General features: G+C 42.4%; 1 protein-coding gene across 2 annotated transcripts; it reads right to left on the reverse strand.

The window, feature by feature from the left end:
- Window positions 1-247: 247 nt before the first annotated feature.
- LOC148033000 (phosphoesterase) lies at window positions 248-11,181 on the reverse strand. Of its 2 annotated transcripts, XM_087683697.1 has the most exons (10): window positions 10,967-11,181; window positions 10,824-10,877; window positions 10,022-10,075; window positions 9,797-9,873; window positions 9,539-9,620; window positions 3,490-3,606; window positions 1,631-1,705; window positions 1,182-1,297; window positions 999-1,068; window positions 248-917 (listed from the first exon to the last, which is right to left on the reverse strand). In XM_087683697.1, exons 1-10 carry the CDS (start codon window positions 11,096-11,098, stop codon window positions 861-863), a joined length of 834 nt encoding a protein of 277 aa, XP_087539823.1. In that variant the 5' UTR covers window positions 11,099-11,181; the 3' UTR covers window positions 248-860. The 2 variants fall into 2 exon arrangements, with proteins under 2 accessions (XP_087539823.1, XP_087539824.1); XM_087683698.1 differs by lacking the exon at window positions 1,631-1,705 and having other exon boundaries at window positions 254-917.
- Window positions 11,182-21,464: the final 10,283 nt, after the last annotated feature.

Consider the following 21,464-nt stretch of genomic DNA (forward strand, 5'->3'; position numbering starts at 1 on the left):
GCAACAATTGCTAGGAGGCCAAGAGGCAAACTTTGAGCTTGCACAAATAAGCTACAACTGAGCAAGCTAGTGCATACAAGGTTGGAAGGTTTTCCACCCATTTCACTAGGTACAAGTTGGCATTCCAATGTCCCAAGCTCTAATGGTTGACACTTAAAAAAGTGTGTGGAATGCACCCATTGGAATTGCCATTAAAGGGAGCCGCACCTCCATAATATGTGAACATCTAACACTAATACTTGAAGCCTGGAGAGCTTTAACTTCAAATTGATGTAGGAAGATGTTTCAAATTGGTTGCTATAAAGCAAGATGTTTTATAGCCTATACAATGGTTTTGATTTTCACGAGTGGAAAAGAATTGAGGTCTTCATGGTAAGGCATTGCATGGAGTTGATAAGTCGGTAGTAAATCCCCATATTAGCTACTACAACAATGCTTTGGCACAGTAGCAGCTCACAGGACTATCACAAGTACATTTAATCTTCAGCACATGAACCACCGCAAGAAAAGCTATGTTGCATTCCACGTGTTTCATGGCATTCAAGTTGAGATACCTCTATCCTAGGCTATTTCAATAGCTATGAATTACAACATGAATACTGCTTGGTAACACAACCTCGAAGGTTTTCAAAAATTGCAATGGCACAAATCCAAGATGACATTTCAGCTGTCTACAGTCTGAGTCCATTCAAGCTTGGGGATTCAAATCCATATCCCCACCAAAGTTGCAGAAATGAATACTGCACTTTCTTAGGGAGCAGCAACTGCTGAGCTTAGCTCTACAATCAAAATGGCATCCGTGTAGAAGTGTAGCCAACAATTCGGGGGAGACTGCACTCCATAGCATCGGATTAGGTGTCCTATTGCTTGGCCTCTACAAACACATCTTCGGGCAGTAAAAATTTCACCCCAACTGCCTGTAGCATTTAGAGATATGTTAACAATCTTTACAGAACAGAAGTTACTCCATGAAGAGAGAAGAACATTGTGCCCAGTACCTTAGCAAATCCAATGTCAGCATCACTATGGTCTTTTGGCCTCCCAGCAGCATCACCAACATAGAAAGATCTGAAAGTTTAAAAGCACAAATTATTGACAGGAAGTGCTACCCGTGCCCTGTAGTGTCAAGAATAGTTCTGCCAACTAGAAGGAATACACTAGAAATTTAAAATCCTAGCCACCTTTCTTTGTCTATAGGTACATCTCTATTGAAATGTTGCTCCAGCAGATTCCACATTCCATCCTTTGGTTTACGAAAAAGATCACCAGTCCCTTCTCTACCACAAGATATGAAAGCCTACAGATGAGCATAATACTCAGTAATCACTACATTTAAGAAAGACAATTAGTTTCAAACTTCCAGAGTTAATTTTCATACGCATGACTTGGAAACCTGTTGCAAAAATCTGACCGGTGAGAAAATAATCAACAGGTCATGCATGTCATCTTTGAACGAGTTAGGTATGCCTATGACAATGTACTGCAGTGCATAGTCTGTGACAATAAAATAGGTGAAAATATGAGGCATTTTTCTTTGTCCAATCGATATGATTCCATGACCTTTTTCAATTTCCAAAATGTGTTTCTCTTTTTGCAAAACCATTATCAAAGGCACAGGATGTCCACCCACCAGGCAAAAATGCAGATGTCTCAGGTTGATCAGTGCTGAAATATAGGCTTCTGATATGCCAAACAGCAGTTGAACCTGTTGCAACAGCAGTAGGAGCTATGAACTAGGAAAATGCTGCAGGAGGGGATAGAGCCTGGGCAAAACACAGCTGTAGCAGGCTCAAAACACAACCTGCAGCAGACTAACTGATGCAAAAACACAAGAATTTGGCACCAAAATCAGGTCATAACAATGTATCAAGGCTGTGTAACGCAATCCTGAGGCCAGGCAAGCTGTTTGCAGAACGAAATGCAGCAATAACTCTGCACGAAATACAGAAATCAGCAAGCTATCACATGAAATGGTGATGATACCATGTCAATATGTGAGCAGAAGCAAGAAAATGCAACTGATATGACTATCCTCTAAACAGATGAAGAAGGCCAATACAATACAGCCCCTGCATGATCACATAGAATGTGTGTAGTGAGGGCACTGGACATGAACAAGACTAGAAGGATGTGAGACAAAATGACTGGGCAGATAGTTACCCACTTGATAGGCTGTCCTATAATGCATGCACATGACTCCGTGACCTAAACTAGCATGAAAGTGTCCAGGGCCCAGAGATAACATGGCAGGCTAGAAAAATAGAATACTGACCATTAAGATTAACTGGATCAAATCGGACAAAACTGAGCACGACCAAACAGAGGTCCTAATGTCCCTCACTCTATGTAGGGCTCTCAAACAAGGACTAACCATGAATGCTAACAAAGATAAAGAATGATATCTGATGGGAGCCTTATAATATGATCATTATAGGGATACGATCAAAATAAGCCCTACAAGAAGAATCTGAGCCTGTTGACTCTTGAGCTACCAAGGATGTAGTGCATACCTCTAAAAGAAGAAAATGGTCATTAAATACCACATACAGCTAGAGTGCATTCACATAGTGTGAAATACTAAGGGGGTGTTGACATGCAAAAGCATGTACAGGAGATTTTTCACAACCAACGGGTCTTTCCTGGAGGAGATGAATCTCACCTTTGACCTGTATTCACATGGTGTCCTTGTTCATCTATGAGTGGGCTGATCCTTCCAAGTACTTTCTCAACTACTATACACTAGGTAACAAGACAACTTTTTTTTCATCTTTTAATCCTCTTCTATTTTTAGATCAAACACTTGATATGCTTCCTAAAATTTGCGTTGAGTCGTGCCCATATGTCACTTGCAGTTTTGTTGCAGTGTGTCTCCCAGCCCATGCCACGTGAAGAAAGTGGTTTCTCATTCTTGTGTTCCCAGACATGTAAATTTACTGTACCTAGGCCCCACATCTCAGCTCCTTAGCCTTTCCCATTATATGTTCTGCACATCATTTTTCAAGTTCATAGTTGCATGTTCTTGTCAGGTTGGGACATTGGTCCCACCAAATTTCTCAATCAAACTAGCTACGTTGGAAAAGAAGGTAGAAGCTCCATGTTGCTGGTGAGCAGAAGTCTGCAGCACAATCTGACAGGGGAAAAAACACATGCTCTTATACCAACATGATGGAGATTGGAGGTGAGAGTATGAGGCAGAGAATCAAACACACAAGAGCGAGCACCTAAAGCTAACTTAGACTTAGTAGCAGAGTACAATCAAGTAAAGGATTTGACTCATAATGAAAGCCATGAAGCACAATAGACCACTATTAGGGAATGTACATGCATGAAACACAGAAAATCCAGATCGCTTGTAACTGGTTCATTAACTTTGAAGGCAAAACATAGGATAAATGACTGACAAGCAAATAGTAAACTGATATGGAGTACTTCAAATCCATTGTAAGCTCCACAAACATTCAAATTCCATTTCTCTAGGGTGCAACATACCTGCATAGGCACATTGACAAGCTTCATAAAGCCCTTCAAACGCCCAATCTTTGAATCTACTGCTTTTTGTCGACTATTTTTCCAGCGCTCAATATTGGACTCGTTAGTAAAGATTACCTGCTTCCAACGAGATCTGGTAAGTCAAGCATATCCTTCAAGCTTGTTTCTTTTTTAGCATCAGTCCAGCAGATGTAAAGACAAAATGTAGCTCCACTGCCATACAAGAAAGAAGTCACACTTATTCAAAAACAACTTATTAACCAGAAACAAAATGCTAGGAACTTGTACCATGTACACCTGGCAGAATAATCTGAGCATACTAAGATTCCACACCAGACCATACATGTCACATGCACCCAATGAGGTCTGTGTTGCTTCAGTAAAAGATGTGTACCCCTTGGGCTCATGGGTCAACATGTGGATTTTTCTTTCCCTTAAGTTCGGTTTGCTCACGGCAGTGACAGCACAAAGCAAACTAGACCCCAAGTTGAAGAAGAGTATCTTCATGGACTACAACACAACCATGACGGGCTATCGGCTCTATGACCCTAGGAAACAAAAAATCGAGGTGAGCAGGGATGTGATCTTCGATGAGGCAACGGCCTCCAAATATCCAAATGGTTCTTCTGTTGTAGGTGGTTCTTCGTCATCGACTAACCCACCCAACCCCCCCAAAAATAAAAAAAGAAACCATCAGCCCCTCCCCTTCCTTCCAAGTTACCCATTAGAACCCCTTCTTCGTCTGTGACTCCTCCCCCTCCTTCCTCTTGTACCCCATCTACCTCTCCTTCTCCCCCTTCGACCCTTGACGCCTCCTCCTTCTACCTCATCATCAAGTATTTCTACCCCTTCCCCATCTCCTCAAGTCTCTTCTGGAGGGATTGAGAAGTCAAAGGGGGAGCCTTCTTCATCAAATGATAGGGATTTGTTAGCCTGCCTATTTTAGGGTTGTCATTCTGTCATTCTCCTAGTTGGGAGCTCTTGTTAGAGTTTGACAAAGACATGGGAGCTTTGGCAGCTTAGTGTACATTTCTTCTGTTTGGAGCACATTTCCGTGCATTTCTTAGGTTTGCCAACCTACCTATTGCCTTGATTCCTTGTGGCTGCCCCAGAATGCCTCCACATTATTTTAGCATTTTTCTAGTGCAATCGGCCAGCTTCTTTAGCACGCGCCAAGCTGATTTTAAAGGGTTGGCCCACATTTCACACCGGCAAGTTTTAGGGGGTTTTGGCTATATATAGCTGTCCCCCACACTCAGCAGATCGCATTCTTCTACAGGTTATGGATTCGCATACTCCATCTCCAATGCTGCTGCCATCATCATTCTCAGCCTGATCTCGTCCCCTCACTGACACCTCCGGCTGCATGCAGGGACTGATCAGTCCACACTTCTGTATTCAGCATTCATCTTCAGCCACTGCAAATTTCTTCTTCTCCCTACTATCTCTCTCTTCCTTTCTCTCTATGTTCATGTTTCGCCCTCTCACATGGTATCGTCGCCAAATGCAAGGATACAAAGGTGACCAGAGTTGAGGCAACCTTCCCAAACAATTGATGCAGCCCTCCCCATTGCTTATTCACACTCGGCCAGATATTTCCTTTGTTGTGGCTCTGTTGTCTTCTTTCATGACGACTCCCACTCAAGAGCATCGGAGAGCAGCCTTACGTGTTCTTCATTATTTGCAAGGGACTCAATCCTACGAGATCATGTATGGAGAGGGTGTTACTCTCTCTGGTTGGAGTGATTCTAACTGGGCAGGTGATGTGGATTCACTGAGGTCCACTACATGTTGTGTCTTCTCCATTAGATCGGGAGTTATCTCATGGAGTAACAAGAAGCAACCTACTGTAGCCCTCTCTTCTACAAAGGCCAAGTATCATGTCTTATGTTCTTCGCTATGGAGATGGTTTGGCTTCGCTGATTGTTGGCAGAGATTGGCTTTCCTCAACTAGGACCTACGGAGCTGCATATGGACAACCCAAGTGCTCTAGCTTTGGCCAAGAACCCTATGTTTCATGCTCGCACGAAGCACATCCAAGTTCAGTACCACAACATTCGAGAGTGGATCCGTGGATTCCAGAGTAGGCAATGGCCTATTGTCCCACGGAGGACAACGCAATTGATCTCTTCATAAAGCCTTTGCCCACGGCTTCTATGCTTCATCACATATGGTTGTTGGATCTCCAAACACTACCACGATCTGAGGGGGCATTAGCCTACCTATGTTAGTCATGCCAATCTGTCATCTCTTGGTTGTGAGCTCTTGTTAGAGTCTAATGGAGACATAGGAGTTCTGGCAATTTAGGTGCGTTATCTTTATTTGTTGGCTTCATGGTGCATTCCTAGGACAATTACTGCCTTCCACAATCTACCTACACCTACCAAACGTTGTCATTGCCATCTCGGATTTTGCTCGAGTGTTTCCTATTTTTTCTCGCATTTCTTTCTATGTGACCAACATTTAATGCTGGTCGGCCAGCATTTATGGCCTCTCTTGGATTAGGTCAGCCAATTTTTTGATGCTCCTGTTGTACAGATTCCCCGCAAGTGCTACCGCCCGATTCATATAAGACAGTGCAGTTATCTTCTGAGCATGATTCAGTGCAGTTAGCTTCAGCTCCACTATATCAACTTTTCTTCTCATAGCATGATTCAGTCCATCATCATCATGTTCTTGTGTTTCTGAGTTTCTCCTCTCTCAGTGTTTGTCGTACATACTATGTTACTCCCCACAAACCCTACTCTCTCTGCATCGTCACTTATTTTGACATGGTATCAAAGCATCGTTATTATTTTTTGACACCTCCCTTGGCAAGGCCAAGTATTTGATGCTGATTGTGGATGGCTATCATTATGTGTAGCCTTATTTTCTAGAGTACAAAAGCAAGGCGTACTCATGATGTTGCGAGTGGAAGGTGTTTATTACAGAGAAGCAAATAACTTCCAAATTTTGTGCCGTACAAGTAGATCATGGTGGAAAGTTTATTTCTAACCTCTTTTCTCAGTTTTGCAAGGATCATGGTATTCGGGTGGAGCATTCTCATCCGAACACACCATCGAAGCATGGTATGGTGGAGCGTGCGAATTAGTCAAATGTTTCTCACTTTTCTACTTCTCCTTCATCCATACAGATTAACTCGCTTAAATGCCCAATGGGATAGTTCACTGTGTGAACTATGCTCTTATGTCACAAGTTCTCCATGATGAAGAACCTACTATAATTGAGGAGGCTCTTGCACAGGATATTTGGCATCAGCCCATGCAAGAGCTCGATTCTATCGAGCAAAATCAAACTTGGGAGTTGGTTTATGTCCACAAAAGAGAAAGGTGATAGATATAAAGTGGATCTATAAGACCAAGTATCTTGCAAATGGTTCCTTGGACAAGCACAAAGCTAGACTTGTTGCTAAAGGTTTTGCTCAAATGCCAATTTGGACTATTTTGAGACTTTTGTATATATGGCTTGAATGTCTGCTATTCAAGCTATCTTCACTCTTGCAACTCACCGCCACGTTGGCCTGTTTATCAAATGGATGTCAAGTCTACCTTATTGAATGGCATCCTTAAGGAGGAGATTTATGTTTCACAACCTCTAGGTTTTCTTGTGCAGGGGATGGAAGACCATGTCTACAAATTGCGAAAGGCCCTCTATAGCCTAAAGCAAGCTCCTTGAGCTTGGTACCAAAGGATTGATCAATTCTCTCTACATAGTGAAATCCATCAATCTACTCATGATCCCAACCTATACTACAAGGTTGAGGGTGACAAGTGTGTCTCGATCATCTTGTATGTGGATGATATTATCATCACAGGGAGCTATGCTCGGGAGGTTGATCAAACTCAGAAGATTTTGAGATAGGAGTTTGACATGACAAATCTTGGGATCCTACACTTCTTCCCTAGATTGGAGATTTGTCAGATGGCCCATGGCATTTTTATCTCCCAATACTAGTACATCTCCAAGCTTCTTTCAAAGTTTGGTATGGCCGAGCATCAACCTATTTCATGCCCCATGGACCCAAAATCCAAGTCCAACCTTTTGGCAACAAGAGATCCTCTTACATATGCTACTCGTTATAGGTGTCTTGTTGGCTCTCACATCTGGCTTATTCACACTCAATTAGATATTTCCTTTGTTGTAGCTTTTCATAAAGACTCCTACTTAGGCTCGCTAGCATGCCGCCTTGCGCGTTCTGCATTACTTATAGGGGACTCGATGTTAGCAAAGTATGTCAGCTCATGTGTGCATCTAAGCATGTATTGTGGGCTAGGCACATTATGTAGATATTTTAGGCATTTTTATTGTGTAGCATTTTATGCTTCATGGGTTTATTGCTCCCAATCGGCCAGCATTAATGTTGGCCGACCTAACATATTTTATGGCATTATTCATGCCTATAAATTCTAGGCTCCTCCTCCATCAGTTAGTTCACCACCTCGAGGTCCTGTGGAGAGAGGAGCCGATGCCAGTGCCCACGCAACTAGTGACTCACTATTATATGCGATTGTCTCATGTTGGATATATGGATTCCATTTCCTGAGCATACATCTGAGTTCTCATCTATATTGTGTTCTTCAATGTTCTTTCTTTCCCTTTCTCTTTTGTCTTGTGTTTCAGCAGTTTATTACAATATATGTTTACGCTTCCATTGCTGCTCCACTTTTGACACTCGATCCTATAGAATCATGTATGGAGAGGGGGTTACTCTCTCTGGTTGGAGTGACTCTGATTGGGCAAGTGATATGGACTCGTGTCAGTCCACTAGAGGTTATGCCTTCTTCCTTAAACTAGGAGCTATCTCATGAAGCAATAAAAAGCAACCTACTATGGCTCTTTCTTCTATAGAGAGAGAGTATCATACATTATGCTCTGCAACTATGGAGACGATTTGGCTTCACCACATGTTGGTGGAGATTGGCTTTCCCCAACTAGACCTACGAAGCTACGTGTGAACAGCCAGAGTGCTTTAGCTTTGGCCAAGAATCTTGTGTTTCACACTCGCACAAAGCACATTGAGGATTAGTATCACTATGTTCGAGAACGGATCATGGATTTTGAGTTGGAGATAGTCTACTATCCCATGGTAGACAACACTGCAGATCTCTTCACAAAGCCTTTACCCAAGCTTCTATGCTTCATCACATGAGGTTGTTGGGCCTTCAAACACTCCCAAGATCTGAGAGGGGGTGTTAGCTTACCTATGTTAGTCATGTCAATCTGTCATCTCCTAGTTGTGAGCTCCCGTTGGAGTCTAATGGAGACATAGAAGCTCTAGTAGTTTTAGGTGCATTTTCTTCAGTTGTCATCTTTCTGTGTGCATTCCTAGGTCAGTTTTTGCTTTTCACAGTTTGCCTCTACCTGCCAAAAACTTATCCTTGCCATCCCAGATTTTTCTATGACCTTCGTCTATTTTTTCTCGATTTCTTTCAATGCAACTTACTAGTGCAGATCAACCAAATTTTGATATTGTTGCCTATTTATAGCTTCTCTCTCCCACTTAGCAAACACACTCTCTTCAATCTTCAATCCTTCATTTGCAAGTGCACACTCGAACACTTCGACACTCCATGCTTGGTGCTACCATCGTCATCACACTAATCTAGTGCCCTCACTGACACTTTGGACTATATGTAGGGACTAATCAATCCCCCCTTTGTATTAACATTCTTTTTCAGTTAGTACAGTATTCTTCCTTCACACACTCTATGTGTGTGTGTGTGTGTGTGTGTGTGTGTGTGTGTGTGTGTGTGTGTTCGTCTTTCTCATCCATTGCATACTCTCACGACACACTCATAGCATTATAGTGGAATTACTTATTCAATGGACTAAAATTTCAAATGTCAAATATGCTAACTAGATCAAGGCCTATAATGACTTCATGGTGATACTAAGATCTACAAAACACCTTATAGACAAAAGAACAAGGACCAACAATAATCCAGTCATCAATATTGAGTCAATTAAACAAATGAAACAAGTTGAGCCAAGCCAAATACAACAAAATCATGATCTTGGAGACCAAAAACTTTTGTGAATTGCATCTCACCAATTTATAGCCATCATCGTAATACTTTTGCAAGTTCTTTGGAATGCTTGGATAAAGTAGGGACCATGCATCAGCACCATGCCTGAAAGTTATCCATGCAATGCTAGGCTATTTACAAATATTAATTCATTAATAAGAAACCATAATCAAGACTAGCAAAATAATAATCGGTTCTCATAGGCATAACATGGCTTGATGCAAAGATGAGAGAACCAAAACAACATAAGTAGTTAAGATTACAAGGGCTTGACCATAAACCTGTTAACCCGTGTGTTTACTAGGCATCCATCAAAATCAAAAGCAGCTATCTTTTCTCTTGCAACTAGTTCATCTGACTGCAAGATATCATCAACCACTTAGTCCAAACAATTTGACCGTAACATATTTACAACTTCATAAATCCAACTACTATTTTCCAACTAAACAAAATCTAGTTGATAAATTGGGCAACAAGTCGAAAGTGAAATCTATAATCTATGTGACCTCTCCGACTATGACGGTCGAATAGGCTTTCCATCCATCGGGCAGCTTTGCTTCCTACTCAAAAAAATAAAAAAAGAAAGAAACTAGGAATGAGTATATATTGTTGACAAACTTCAACTCGACAAACCCTGGCAAAATAGGGGGAGACATGTTATGGCTAGGGGATAGTAGTGTATTACAATAGGGAAGGGGTGGGGAGTGGTGGTAGGTGACATGGCAAGGGAGAATGGTGCCAGGTTGTGGAGAGGAAGCACACGCAGGCGTGTGTGTGGGGGGGGAAGAGGAGGAGGTTAGTGGGTGTGTGCACATGGGTCCCAAGTGCATATAACATGTACATAAAGAGGTGGGTTACACATGTAGCCCAAGCGTAAAATTTCAAGATTCCAATATCCTTCAAAGAAAGGCTTTTACCATTCTATAAAAGGGTCACAAAATTGTTATCATCCAAACAAAGTATATTGCATTTGAAACATTTACTTGCACCTTTATAAATAAAAGGGGAGTTGCTCTAAGACCTCTAAATGAAAAGTGATGGCATGGCCTCTTCTTCCCTGCTCCAGCTTGTTTCCCATTTCCTGCTATTGTATAGCTCATATTTTCTAGAGGACATTGGCCGATTCCAGCTTGACAAACACCTCAAGCTAGGTAGCTCAAACATATTACATATGTGTACGAATTGTAGATGGAGACAGATATCTATGTCGCTGTTACACGTCCAAATATACCATATGCATTTACATGATCTTGGAAATGTATCTTTGAGTAGCTATCAAGAAATTATCGCAAAAGAAAAGGACGGAACCTTGTATTTAGTGGAAAGCTGTGAGATGCTGAATGAGCTTACTGCGTTCTTCCCCTGGAAGAAAGACGAAAGACCAGATTCATTAATGTAACTGAAAGAGAGAATGAAGGCATAAGAAGGGAAGGCAGCAGAACGCGACTTACGCCATCGCCATCTGCTTTCAACCGTTTGGGGGAAGGCTCCTTCGGATTTCCTGCCATTTTCTGTAACGCGAGCTGCGGCCTGCTACTGCTGCATAAATGGAGTTTGCACGTCTCCCGAAGCAAACATGACATAGACTAAGGCGTGCAAATACTCGGCTAGAGAGAGTCCATTATTTTCATCAAGTTCCCCCGTTTGAGAAAATACATTACCCACTTTGCCGGGTCCAAAGGGCAATGGCTATTTGAAAGTCCAGCCAGCACTAGTGGGACCAAAGTGTCTCTTCAAACACTTCGATCTCATCTCCTGAAAAATTAGAAATACCTTACAATAGAACATACTAGGCGCTCCGCGCCTAGACTCACCCCGACGCCGGGGCGAGCGCGATTTTTGGGGGGGGAGGGCAGGTGTTGGACGTGTGGCACCCGCCCTCGCGTTCTCTTTCTTTTTTGTGGGGGAGGTGGGAGGCTGCCATGTGGCACCCACCCCCCACCTCTCCTTAACTAATGGCGGGCGCGATTTTTACAGGGGGCGGGTGCTGGACGCGTGGCACCCGCCCCCGCGTTCTCTTTCTTTTTTGTGGGGGAGGTGGGGGGCTGCCACATGGCACCCGCCCCCCACCTCTCCTTAACTAATAATATAGATTGACAACCTTCAAATCCTAACAAATAGTAAGAATGATTCATGCAATACGGAAAAGGGGCGGGCCAATACACTCTTTTCTAACAATCTTCCATTATAAAAAAAATTTCAAAGTGAGTTATACGAATGTTTTTTGTTGGAAGAAATCACCGTAGCTTTAGCAACTAGGTAGGCATGTGTAGCCATGCGATCGATTTTGAATGGTTTGGAGAATGATGCTTAAGTTTGTATTGTTGAGAAATAAAATGCAAACATAAAATATTTGTTTTCGAATTGTGAATCTTCTATAAAGAACAACATCAAATTAAGATAAGGTATCTTATTACTATATTATTTTAGCTATAAGTTCGGAAAGCCTCCAACCTCCAGAGGGCTTTCCGAAACTTACCTCCTTTTCCAAACCTCCTTTCTTTAATCAAAACCCCCTCCCTTCCTCTCTTTCTCACATGTAATATCTCATTTTCTCTTCCCCTTCTCTTTTTTCATTAAAGCCTCCCTTCCTCACCTCCCTTTTTTAAATTAAAGCCCCCTTTCTTTTTTAATTAAATTCCTCCTCCCTTCCCCCCTCTCTCTCGTGTGTAGAGCCTAGGTTCTGTGTGTGTGTGTGTGTGTGTTAGATTAAACTTTTTTAATTAAATATTTTAAAATATTTTTTTATTTAAAATTTTTCAAGCATAGTTTTTCACACACTTTGAGAAGGAGATAGAATAAAAGAGAGAGAGGGAAGAAGAAGAAGAAGAAGACGGATAGAGAAGGGGAGAAAGAGAAAAGAGAATAGTCTTTTTTTAATTAAACATTTTTATTCTCCCCCTCCCCCCTCTCTCTCATGCGTAGGGCCTAGGTTCTCTCTCTCTCTCTCTCTCTCTCTCTCTCTCTCTCTCTCTCTCTCTCTCTGATTAAACATTTTAATGTAAACTTTTTGTTTAATTAAAATAAGGAGAGCTCTCTCTCTCTCTCTCTCTCTCTCTCTCTCTCTCTCTCTCTCTCATTAAACTTTTTAATGTAAACTTTTTGTTTAATTAAAATAAGGAGATATATATATATATATATATATATATATATATATATATATATATATATATATACATACATACATACATACATACATACATACATACATACACACACACACACACACATACAAAGAGCAAAACAGAAAGAAAAGGAGAGGGAAGGAGAGAGAGAGAGGGGGGAACAGAGAGAAAGAATTATAGAGAGAGAAAATATAAAATTTAAGAGAGAGAGAGAGAGAAGAAAAGAAAAAAGAAAAAGAGAGGAGAGGGGGGGGAGAGACAGAGAGAAGAAAATGAGAGAGAGAAAATAAGAAGAAGAAGAGAAAAAAGTATAGAGAAAGGAATGATAAAATTTAAAAGAAAGAGAAAATAAAAATAAAAATAAAAAATAAACTTTCCTTTTAATTAAAATAAGGAGAGAGAGAGAGAGAGAGAGAGAAATATGCAAAGAGCAAAGAAGAAAGAAGAGGAGAGGGAGGGAACAGAGAGAAAGAGAATTATAGAGAGAGGAAATATAAAATTTAAGAGAGAGAGAGAGAGAGAGGAAAAGAAAAAAGGAAAAAAGAGGAGAGAGAGAGGACAGAGACAGAGAGAAGAAAATGAGAGAGAAAATAATAAGAAGAAGAGAGAATTTGAACATAGAGAGAATTATAGAGAGAGGAAAGATAAAATTTAAAAGAAAAAGAAAAGAAAAAATTTTTAAGAGAGAAGAAAAAAAAGAAAAAAGAGAAGAGAAGGAAAGGAGAGAGAGAGAGAGAGAGAAGAAGAATAATAAGAAGAAGAGAGAGGAAAAGAGGAAGAGAGGAAGAGAGATGGGAAAAAAGAGAAAAGAGAAAAGTCTTCTTAAAATTTAAATATTTTTTGAGAGAGAGAGAGTTAGGGAGAGAAGAGAGAGGGGGGAAGAGAGAGAGAGAGAGAGAGAGAGAGAATATATAAAATTTAAAAGAGAGAATGAGAGAAGAAAAAGATAAAATTTAAAAGAGAGAGGAGAGAAGAAAAAAAGAAAAATTAGAAGAAAGGGGAGAAAAAGAAAAGGGGACACCGAGAGAGAGAGAGAAGAGAAGAGAGAGAATATAAACTTAAAGAGAGAATTATATATAAGGAAAAGATAAAATTTGCATACTTTAAAAGAGACTGAGGGGGGGAAGAAAGTGAAAAAAGAAGAAGAGAGAGAGAACATATAGAAAGAATTATAGAGAGAGAAAATATAAAATTTAAAAAGAGAGAGAATAAAAAATAGAGAAAAAAGAGAAGGAAAAGACAGGAGAGAGAGAGAGAGAGAGAGAGGAAAAGTGCAAAGAGAAGAAAATGAGAGAGAGAGAGAAGAAGAAAAAAAAGGAAAAAAGAGGAGAGGGAGATGTTGAGTGTTGAAATGATATGTTTTTTGACTGATTTTTGTTGTTTTTAAGAGCTGAATGGTTGATTTTATGAGATGATTGATTGGTTTGGAAGTGTTTTGAGAGTGTTTTGGATAGGTTGGAATGGTTTTATTAAGCTCATGATTTTTATTAGTAGAGATGTGAAGTTCTGATGATGTTCTGATATGTTCTGATTGGTCCTGATTGGTTTTGATGAGCTTCTGTTTTGTTCTGTTTTGTTTTGTTTTCTCTCTGTATGGAGAGATGGAGTATTGATTGATAGGGTTTGAGATTGTTTGAAAGCTTATTGAGTGATTTTTGATGGTTTGGAATGGTTTTGGTATGAGTTATGTGGTTCTGATGCTTTCTGTTGACCTTCTGTAACTCTCTGGTGAGCTTCTGTAGACCTTTTGTATGCTTCTGTATGTGTTCTGATGGATGAGAGTGTAGCTTGGAAAAGTTTTCTAGCCTTGGAAAGAGGTGAATACAAGTGCAAAAGAGCTAAAAGAAGTAGCTGCTAAAGACTCAAGTAAAGACTGGAGTGAAGTGACAGTGGTGAGCTACGAAAGGACACTGTAGTGGCTCTGGTGCCTCTTCATATCAGACATACCTCTTGGGAGGGGTATCCACGACCTAAGAAGGATTATTGAGAGTGATTATGAGAGATTGTAGTGAGGATATGATGTACTATTGATGGAGAGAGAGAGAGAGAGAGAGTCAGAGATAGCCAATTCTACCAAAACAGTGTGATTATATGTGAGAGATTGAGAGAGAAGACTATGAAGACATTGAATATGAATACTATGTGATGTATTTCCATTCAAAGATGGTATATTCCTTTGTTTTCTTTGTTCTATTGATGGATTTTGTGAAGATATTGAAGAATATGGTTGATTTTATCAAATCCGTGGAAGATCTACATGATGTTGCATGAAGATTTGTTGTGCCTGGTGTTCTTTTCTTCATTGTGATCATATAAAAACTAATAAAAAAGCTTGTTGATGTTACAAGATAGATTTTCTTGCAAGAGAATTCCCTTTTCCTTGGTGTTCCTCTTGGGGCTCCATATTTTTGGTGCGCAGCCGGGGAGACTTGCCATCAACAAGCACCAAAAGAGGCTGAAAATGAAGGAAATGGCATTGCCAAGAAGAGAAAAATTCAATGGATGTTTGTAAAGTTCCTTCTTCCACTGATCCTTCCCAAGAAAACAGTGGCATGTTCCTTAACAGTGGATATTGTAAGCCAACTCCCAAAAGATGCAAAGCCATTATCAATGGGTGAATACTTCCTGCCTGAACCAGGAACGATTTCTGAAATCACTTCTAACAGTGAGATAGAAGCATGGATGTACTACTCTCCCTGTTACATGGCCATAGCAGAGCCAGAGACAGAGGCAGAATATGAAACAGAGAACTTGTTCTTCTCTTACAGAGCTCCTATAGAGCCAGAGCCAGAGCCAGAGCCAGAGCCAGAGCCAGAGCCAGAGCCAGAGCCAGAGCCAGAGCCAGAGCCAGAGCCAGAGCCAGAGACAGAGACAGAGACAGAGACAGAGACAGAGACAGAAGAGGAAGGAGATGATATGGAAGAAGAAGGTTATGAAAGCGAGACGGAAGAGTCTATCCCACCTGAAGAGGTTATATATGAAGAAGAAGTTCCGGAAGCATCAGAAGCAGATGAGCTCATGATGTGGGACAGGATGGCGATGGTACCATTTGGTCTGGTAAATGGATCTTCTCATATGCAAAATCTTTATAAGAAATGGATTAAAAAGAATAAGCCATCTTTCAGCAGTGGCTCTTGCCATCCTCAACCACCTTTGCCAAGAAAAGATGATGATGATGCACCATGCCAATAAGCACCATTCTCACGATTCCAACAGGCATCAGATGGTCCCTGTTATGTGATGTTCCTGGACGCGTCATCACAAGATGAGTCTTCAAGCCAAGAGGTAACTAATCTTAAAACTAAACCTGAAACGGCTCTAATCCCATTCCAACATCTCAAGAGGCAACCTAAGTCTCCACCAAAAGAAGAAGTTGGTTCTAGTGGGACATCGGAAGAGGACACCACCCCCTTGAAGGAGTCGGATCTGTACCCAGAAGCAGTCCGTGGGACCTTCATCCGTGAAGTAGAAGGTGAAAGGCAGTTAACTTTTGTGGATACAGATGGCACTGAACGCCATTTGAAGGTAGGTAGCAGCCTACCGGAAGAGGAGTTGTCAACCTTGTACAACTTGTTGAAAGAGAATTTGGACGTGTTTGAGTGGTCCTACAAAGACCTAAAGGGGATTGATCCCACAATATGTCAGCATCATATTGACTTGGAGCCTGATGCCAAGCCCGTACGGCAACGACAGAGGCGGATGAACCCGAACTATTCGACCTTGGTGAAAGCAGACCTGCCGAAGCTTCTGGAAGCCGAGTTCATCTATCCAGTGGCAAATAGTGAATGGGTTTCACCCATCGTGGTTGTACCCAAGAAGAATGGCAAGCTTCGTATATGTGTGGATTTCCGCAAGTTGAATTCCAAGACGAAGAAGGATCACTTTCCGATTCCTTTCATAGACCAACTGTTGGACACAGTGGCAGGACATGAGCTTTATTCCCTTCTGGATGGATTTAGCAGATATAACCAAGTGCAGATAGCAGAAGAAGACCAATCCAAAACAACCTTCACTACAGAATAGGGGACCTACGCTTATCGAGTGATGCCGTTTGGACTCTGCAATGCCCCTGCTACCTTCCAGCGAGTCATGATGGCCGCATTCCAAAATCATCTGCACGACTTTATTGAGGTATATTTGGATGACTTCTGTGTCTATAGTTTGATCCGTGAACACTGGGGACATTTGGAACAATGCTTTGACCGGTGCCGGGAGTATGGGATTTCCCTCAACCCCGACAAATGCATCTTTGGGGTCTCTTCTAGAGTTCTGTTGGGCCACATTGTCTCTGCACAAAGGGATATCAACAGACCCTGCAAAGATCGAAAAAATCGCAGCCCTATCAGCACCCACCAACCTCAAACAGTTGAGGGGATTCCTAGGCCATGTGGATTACTACAGAAGTTTCATAGCCCATTTTGCAACAAAGGCAACCTCCTTGCACAAGCTTCTGAGGAAAGATGCAGAGTTTATTTGGACGAAAGAATGTGACACAGCCTTCAACACTCTGAAGTAGTGTCTGGTTGAGGCACCCATTCTGCAACCTCCTGATTGGACAGAGTTCTATGTACACACTAATGCATCTATTGAAGGCTTGGGCACAGTTCTCTGCTAGAAGGGCTCCTCAAAGCTGGATCAACCGATCTATTACGCAAGCCGAAAAGTCACTGATAGGGAACGGAACTTCACAGTGACAGAGCTTGAGTGCTTGGCAATGGTGTTTGCCCTAGAGAAGTTCCGCCACTATCTGCTGTCTACCCACTTTAAATTTTATGTGGATCACGAGGCCCTGTCCTTCCTGATAAACAAAGCAGACGTGAAAGGATGAATGATGAGATGGCTCCTTCTATTCCAGGAGTTCGACTTTGAGGTAATTACCAAACCTGGTCGTTCCCATGTTCTGGCTGATCATTTTTCGCGTATCCCGCAAACTGCAAACGAGGAGCAGGATGATCCAGACCTCCCTGATGCTTCCCTATTCCTGGTAGAAACTGTAACTCCCTGGTATGCAGACATTGCCAATCTGCTGGCAACCCAACAGTACCCTCCTGGCATTTCTAGTCGGGAAAGGAAAAAGCTTATGTTAGAATCAGCCCCCTATACCCTGTTAGGTGGCGCACTGTACAAGAAAGGCAAAGATGAAGTGCTCAGAAGATGTGTTGCAGGAGATGAGATTGGGATTGTTCTGAAGGCTTGCCATGACGAGCCATGTGGAGGCCACTTTGCAGGAGAAGGCACAGCCAGGAAAGCTCTGTTAACAGGATACTGGTGGCCGACCATTCACAAGGATGCCTATGATTACTGTAAAAGATATGATGCCTGTCAAAGAATGGGGAAACCTATCAAGACAAGTGTCATGCCACTGCAACCTATCCTTCCCTTGAAGCCTTTCGAGAAGTGGGACATTGACTTCGTAGGCCCAATCGATCCTCCCACCAGAAGGAAGCAGAACCGATACATCCTCGTATGTACGGATTATGTCACAAAGTGGTGTGAAGCTAAAGCCCTAAAGCGGGATGATGGTAACAGGGTGGCCCTGTTCATGTACGAGAATATCATCACCTGTTTTGGCAATCCCTTAGAGCTGGTAAGTGACAAAGGCACTCATTTCATTAATAAAGTTATGGAAGAGTTGACAGAGCTGTATAAGATCCGCCATCGCAAGTCCACTCCTTATTACCCCAGAGCCAACGGCCAAGTCGAAGTCACCAATCGCATCCTCTGCTCGATCCTGACAAGAACAATTGCCGCACATTGTCGTGATTGGGACGATCGACTTACGGAGGCCCTCTGGGCGTACAGAACCTCCCATAAAGCAGCAATAGGACAGACACCCTTCCAGCTGGTGTATGGTACAGAAGCTGTTTTCCCTGTTGAACTGGAATTACCCTCTTTGAGAGTGGCTATCAAAGAGCGTTTGGGGGACGATGATTCACTACAATGTCGTCTCCTGCACTTGGAATGTTTAGACGAAACTCGCAAGATGGCTCTACAGTGCATGGAAGCCACACAAGCTCGATGTAAGGCTTACCATGACAGCTTCATCAAGCACAAGGAGTTCAAGGAAGGTGATTTGGTCCTAGCCTATGATTCACGATTTGGCAAGTTTCCTGGCAAGCTTCAATAGCGGTGGATGGGCCCATATAAAGTACTTGCTGTCAACCCTAATGGCTCTATCCAAGTGCAGACCGTTGATGCCTCTGATGATCCCTTCCTGATCAATGGATATCGCCTGAAGAAGTACTTCCCTCCTTGGGGATCTTGACAATCACGGTCACCTGATCCTTTCCCCTGTTGGCGTGGCACTGTCACTCTTATGATGCTACTTCTGATAGCTGTTCTTTAGCCACTCCTGATGAAGTGGACACAACCCTCTGTCCCCTCAGTTCCATCTTCCAGCCTTGATCTCTTATCCTCTATTTTCCACCAGCGACAGTGGCGAGGTGGGTTCTGACAAGTGGTATTTCTACCATTCCCTTGCTTAATTCGAAAGAAAAAAAAAAGAAAAAAATATACATATCGGTCATGGGAGAAAAGGACTTAGGTCCCTGTCATGCTGACCTATTCTTCGAGAAAAGGTGGAAACACTCTCGGGAGTAGGAGAAAAAGAAAAGAAAAAAAAATAAACAAGAAAAAAAAAATCTGTTATGGGAAAAAAGGAAGCAATTCCCTGTCATAGCAGGCCTCGTTCCAAGAAAAGGTGTTTAACACGCTTGGGCGAGAAGCTGGCTGTGGAAAAGGTGGCAACACCCAACAGTCCAGAAAGTGGATTCATTAATTGATATCCCCAGAATCCAGTTCCGAAGCTACCTCCCTTGGTACGCTGTGTCCTGGGTCTCTCTGTAGAGCGTCTAACTGTCCTCTAGTAGACAACATGTTCTATCCAACACAACGTTCGATTTGATGGCTACCTCCCTGGGTATGCCTCTTCAACAATTGACGACGCGATCTTCATCGACAACCCCTTGAGTGATGTGAGCTTTCATCCTAACCGGATGGGGCAGTGAGTATAGTTGCCCTCTGTATCTATCAGAGTGTGAGACAGAGGGTGGGGCGAGAGACTAGTCTTTTCCCTTCAAATCAAATGAGAGGTGAGAAGTGTGAATGAAGTGTTGCATGCACGGGATGGGCCTCTCAATGCACAAAGCACAATTTGTTTTTGTGCACTGCACCATAAGGCTCCCTGGCCTTCCTTCTCGCACCGTATGCCGGCGCAGGGCAGGATGCACAGTTGCACCATCAAATGCGTACAAGGCATACAACCTTTGCACAAGTGACCGTGAGGATTACATCAATGGGTTTCAGGACATGGTTGCCCTCCTGTATCTATCAGCAGAGCGTGAAACAGAGAGTGGGCTGAGTGTGATTGGAGTTTCTTCAATCAATTACCGAGAGGTGAGATTGAGGGACGTTACGACACTTGGAGTCAGGTATGTTCCCGTTTCCCTATACACCCACGGGGTGGGTCTCTGTCATCAACACAAGGCACGTCACCCTGTTCTGTACACTGCACTGTAAGGCTCCCTTGCCTTCCTCCTTGTACCTATACCAACCGGGTTGGACGCACTAATGCACAATCAATTGTGCACCCTGGCATACTCCTTTTGCACCATTCCCCTGTCGATTTCTAAACCGGGTATGAGATATGGGTTTCAATCATTATTCCTTGAGTGATATTAGTCATGGGGCGAGTGACAATTCTTTCATTCCATTTGAGTGACTGTGAGTTGAGTGCAACATTCCTCATCATCGACGAATTTCCTGCGATTCCTTCAACCAGCTACCTCCTTGGGTGCTGCCGCGTGGTCCTTGCCACGAAGGATGTGTGCTGTGAAGATACCTTGGTACCTCCTGCACAGCTGACAACAACACAGGACGTACCATCGACAGTAAACCTTGATTCTCGACAACATGGGCCAAGTTTTTCTAACCTTACACATTCTGTTTCTCAGTGATGATCATGTTTTAAGTGTGGGGACGTTAGTGGATGGTCTGTTGTGTGGTCCTCGGTCCCTGTTGCTCGGTTAATCCTATCCGTTAAGGTCTTAAGTGTGGGGACGCGTCCCTGCGCGTCTACATTGCATACCCCTCTGCATATGCCTCAACCTGCTAATGACTCTATGCCATGACTTGCTTTTACCCTGCTGAGGTCCCTTCCCACCCACCCGTTCATTTTTCCACCCACCCTCGGGGCTGTTCCCTTGCAGTTTTCCTTCATTCCCTAATTTTGCTGTCCTGCCATGTGAATGTATCCTACGTTCACCGAAGTCCACATCCAACCTTATCGCCCTGTTCCTCCCTTTGAACTGACCATTTTTCCTTTTTACCTACCCCTGTTCTGGTGCACAGTTTTCGAGTTTTTAATTTTTGAAGCATTTTGAGCAAATTGGTCAGTTTTCCATGTGAACATGTTTTTCTTGCTTCGGAACTATGATATGACATTATAGCCCTGACAACCACTTTCTCCCTGACATTTTTCCTTTTTACTTCGTGTCCTTCCGATGCACGGTTTGTCCAATATTAATTTTTGCGGTTTCTCGAGACTTTTTCGTGTGTCTTTTTGACATTTTTCCATGTGAACCTGCCCTGTTTCCATCGGAATTCCAGTTTGATTTGACAACCGTGTCCTTCATGCCTTTCCCCACCTTTTTCCTTTTTCCTCCATCCTATTTCACCTTCTGGATTTTTAATTATTAATTTTTAATGTGTTTTCGTACGTATTTTTAGAGTTTTTTGCATGTGAACCCCTCCTACTTCAGCCGAAACTGCGTTCTAATATGATAACCTTGTGCCACCCCTTCCTCGGACATTTTTCCTTCTTACT

The sequence above is a fragment of the Lygodium microphyllum genome, chromosome 8, assembly GCF_053477565.2.
Source record: "Lygodium microphyllum isolate KBCC chromosome 8, Lygodium_microphyllum_v1.1.10, whole genome shotgun sequence".
Classification (NCBI taxonomy): Eukaryota; Viridiplantae; Streptophyta; class Polypodiopsida; order Schizaeales; family Lygodiaceae; genus Lygodium; species Lygodium microphyllum.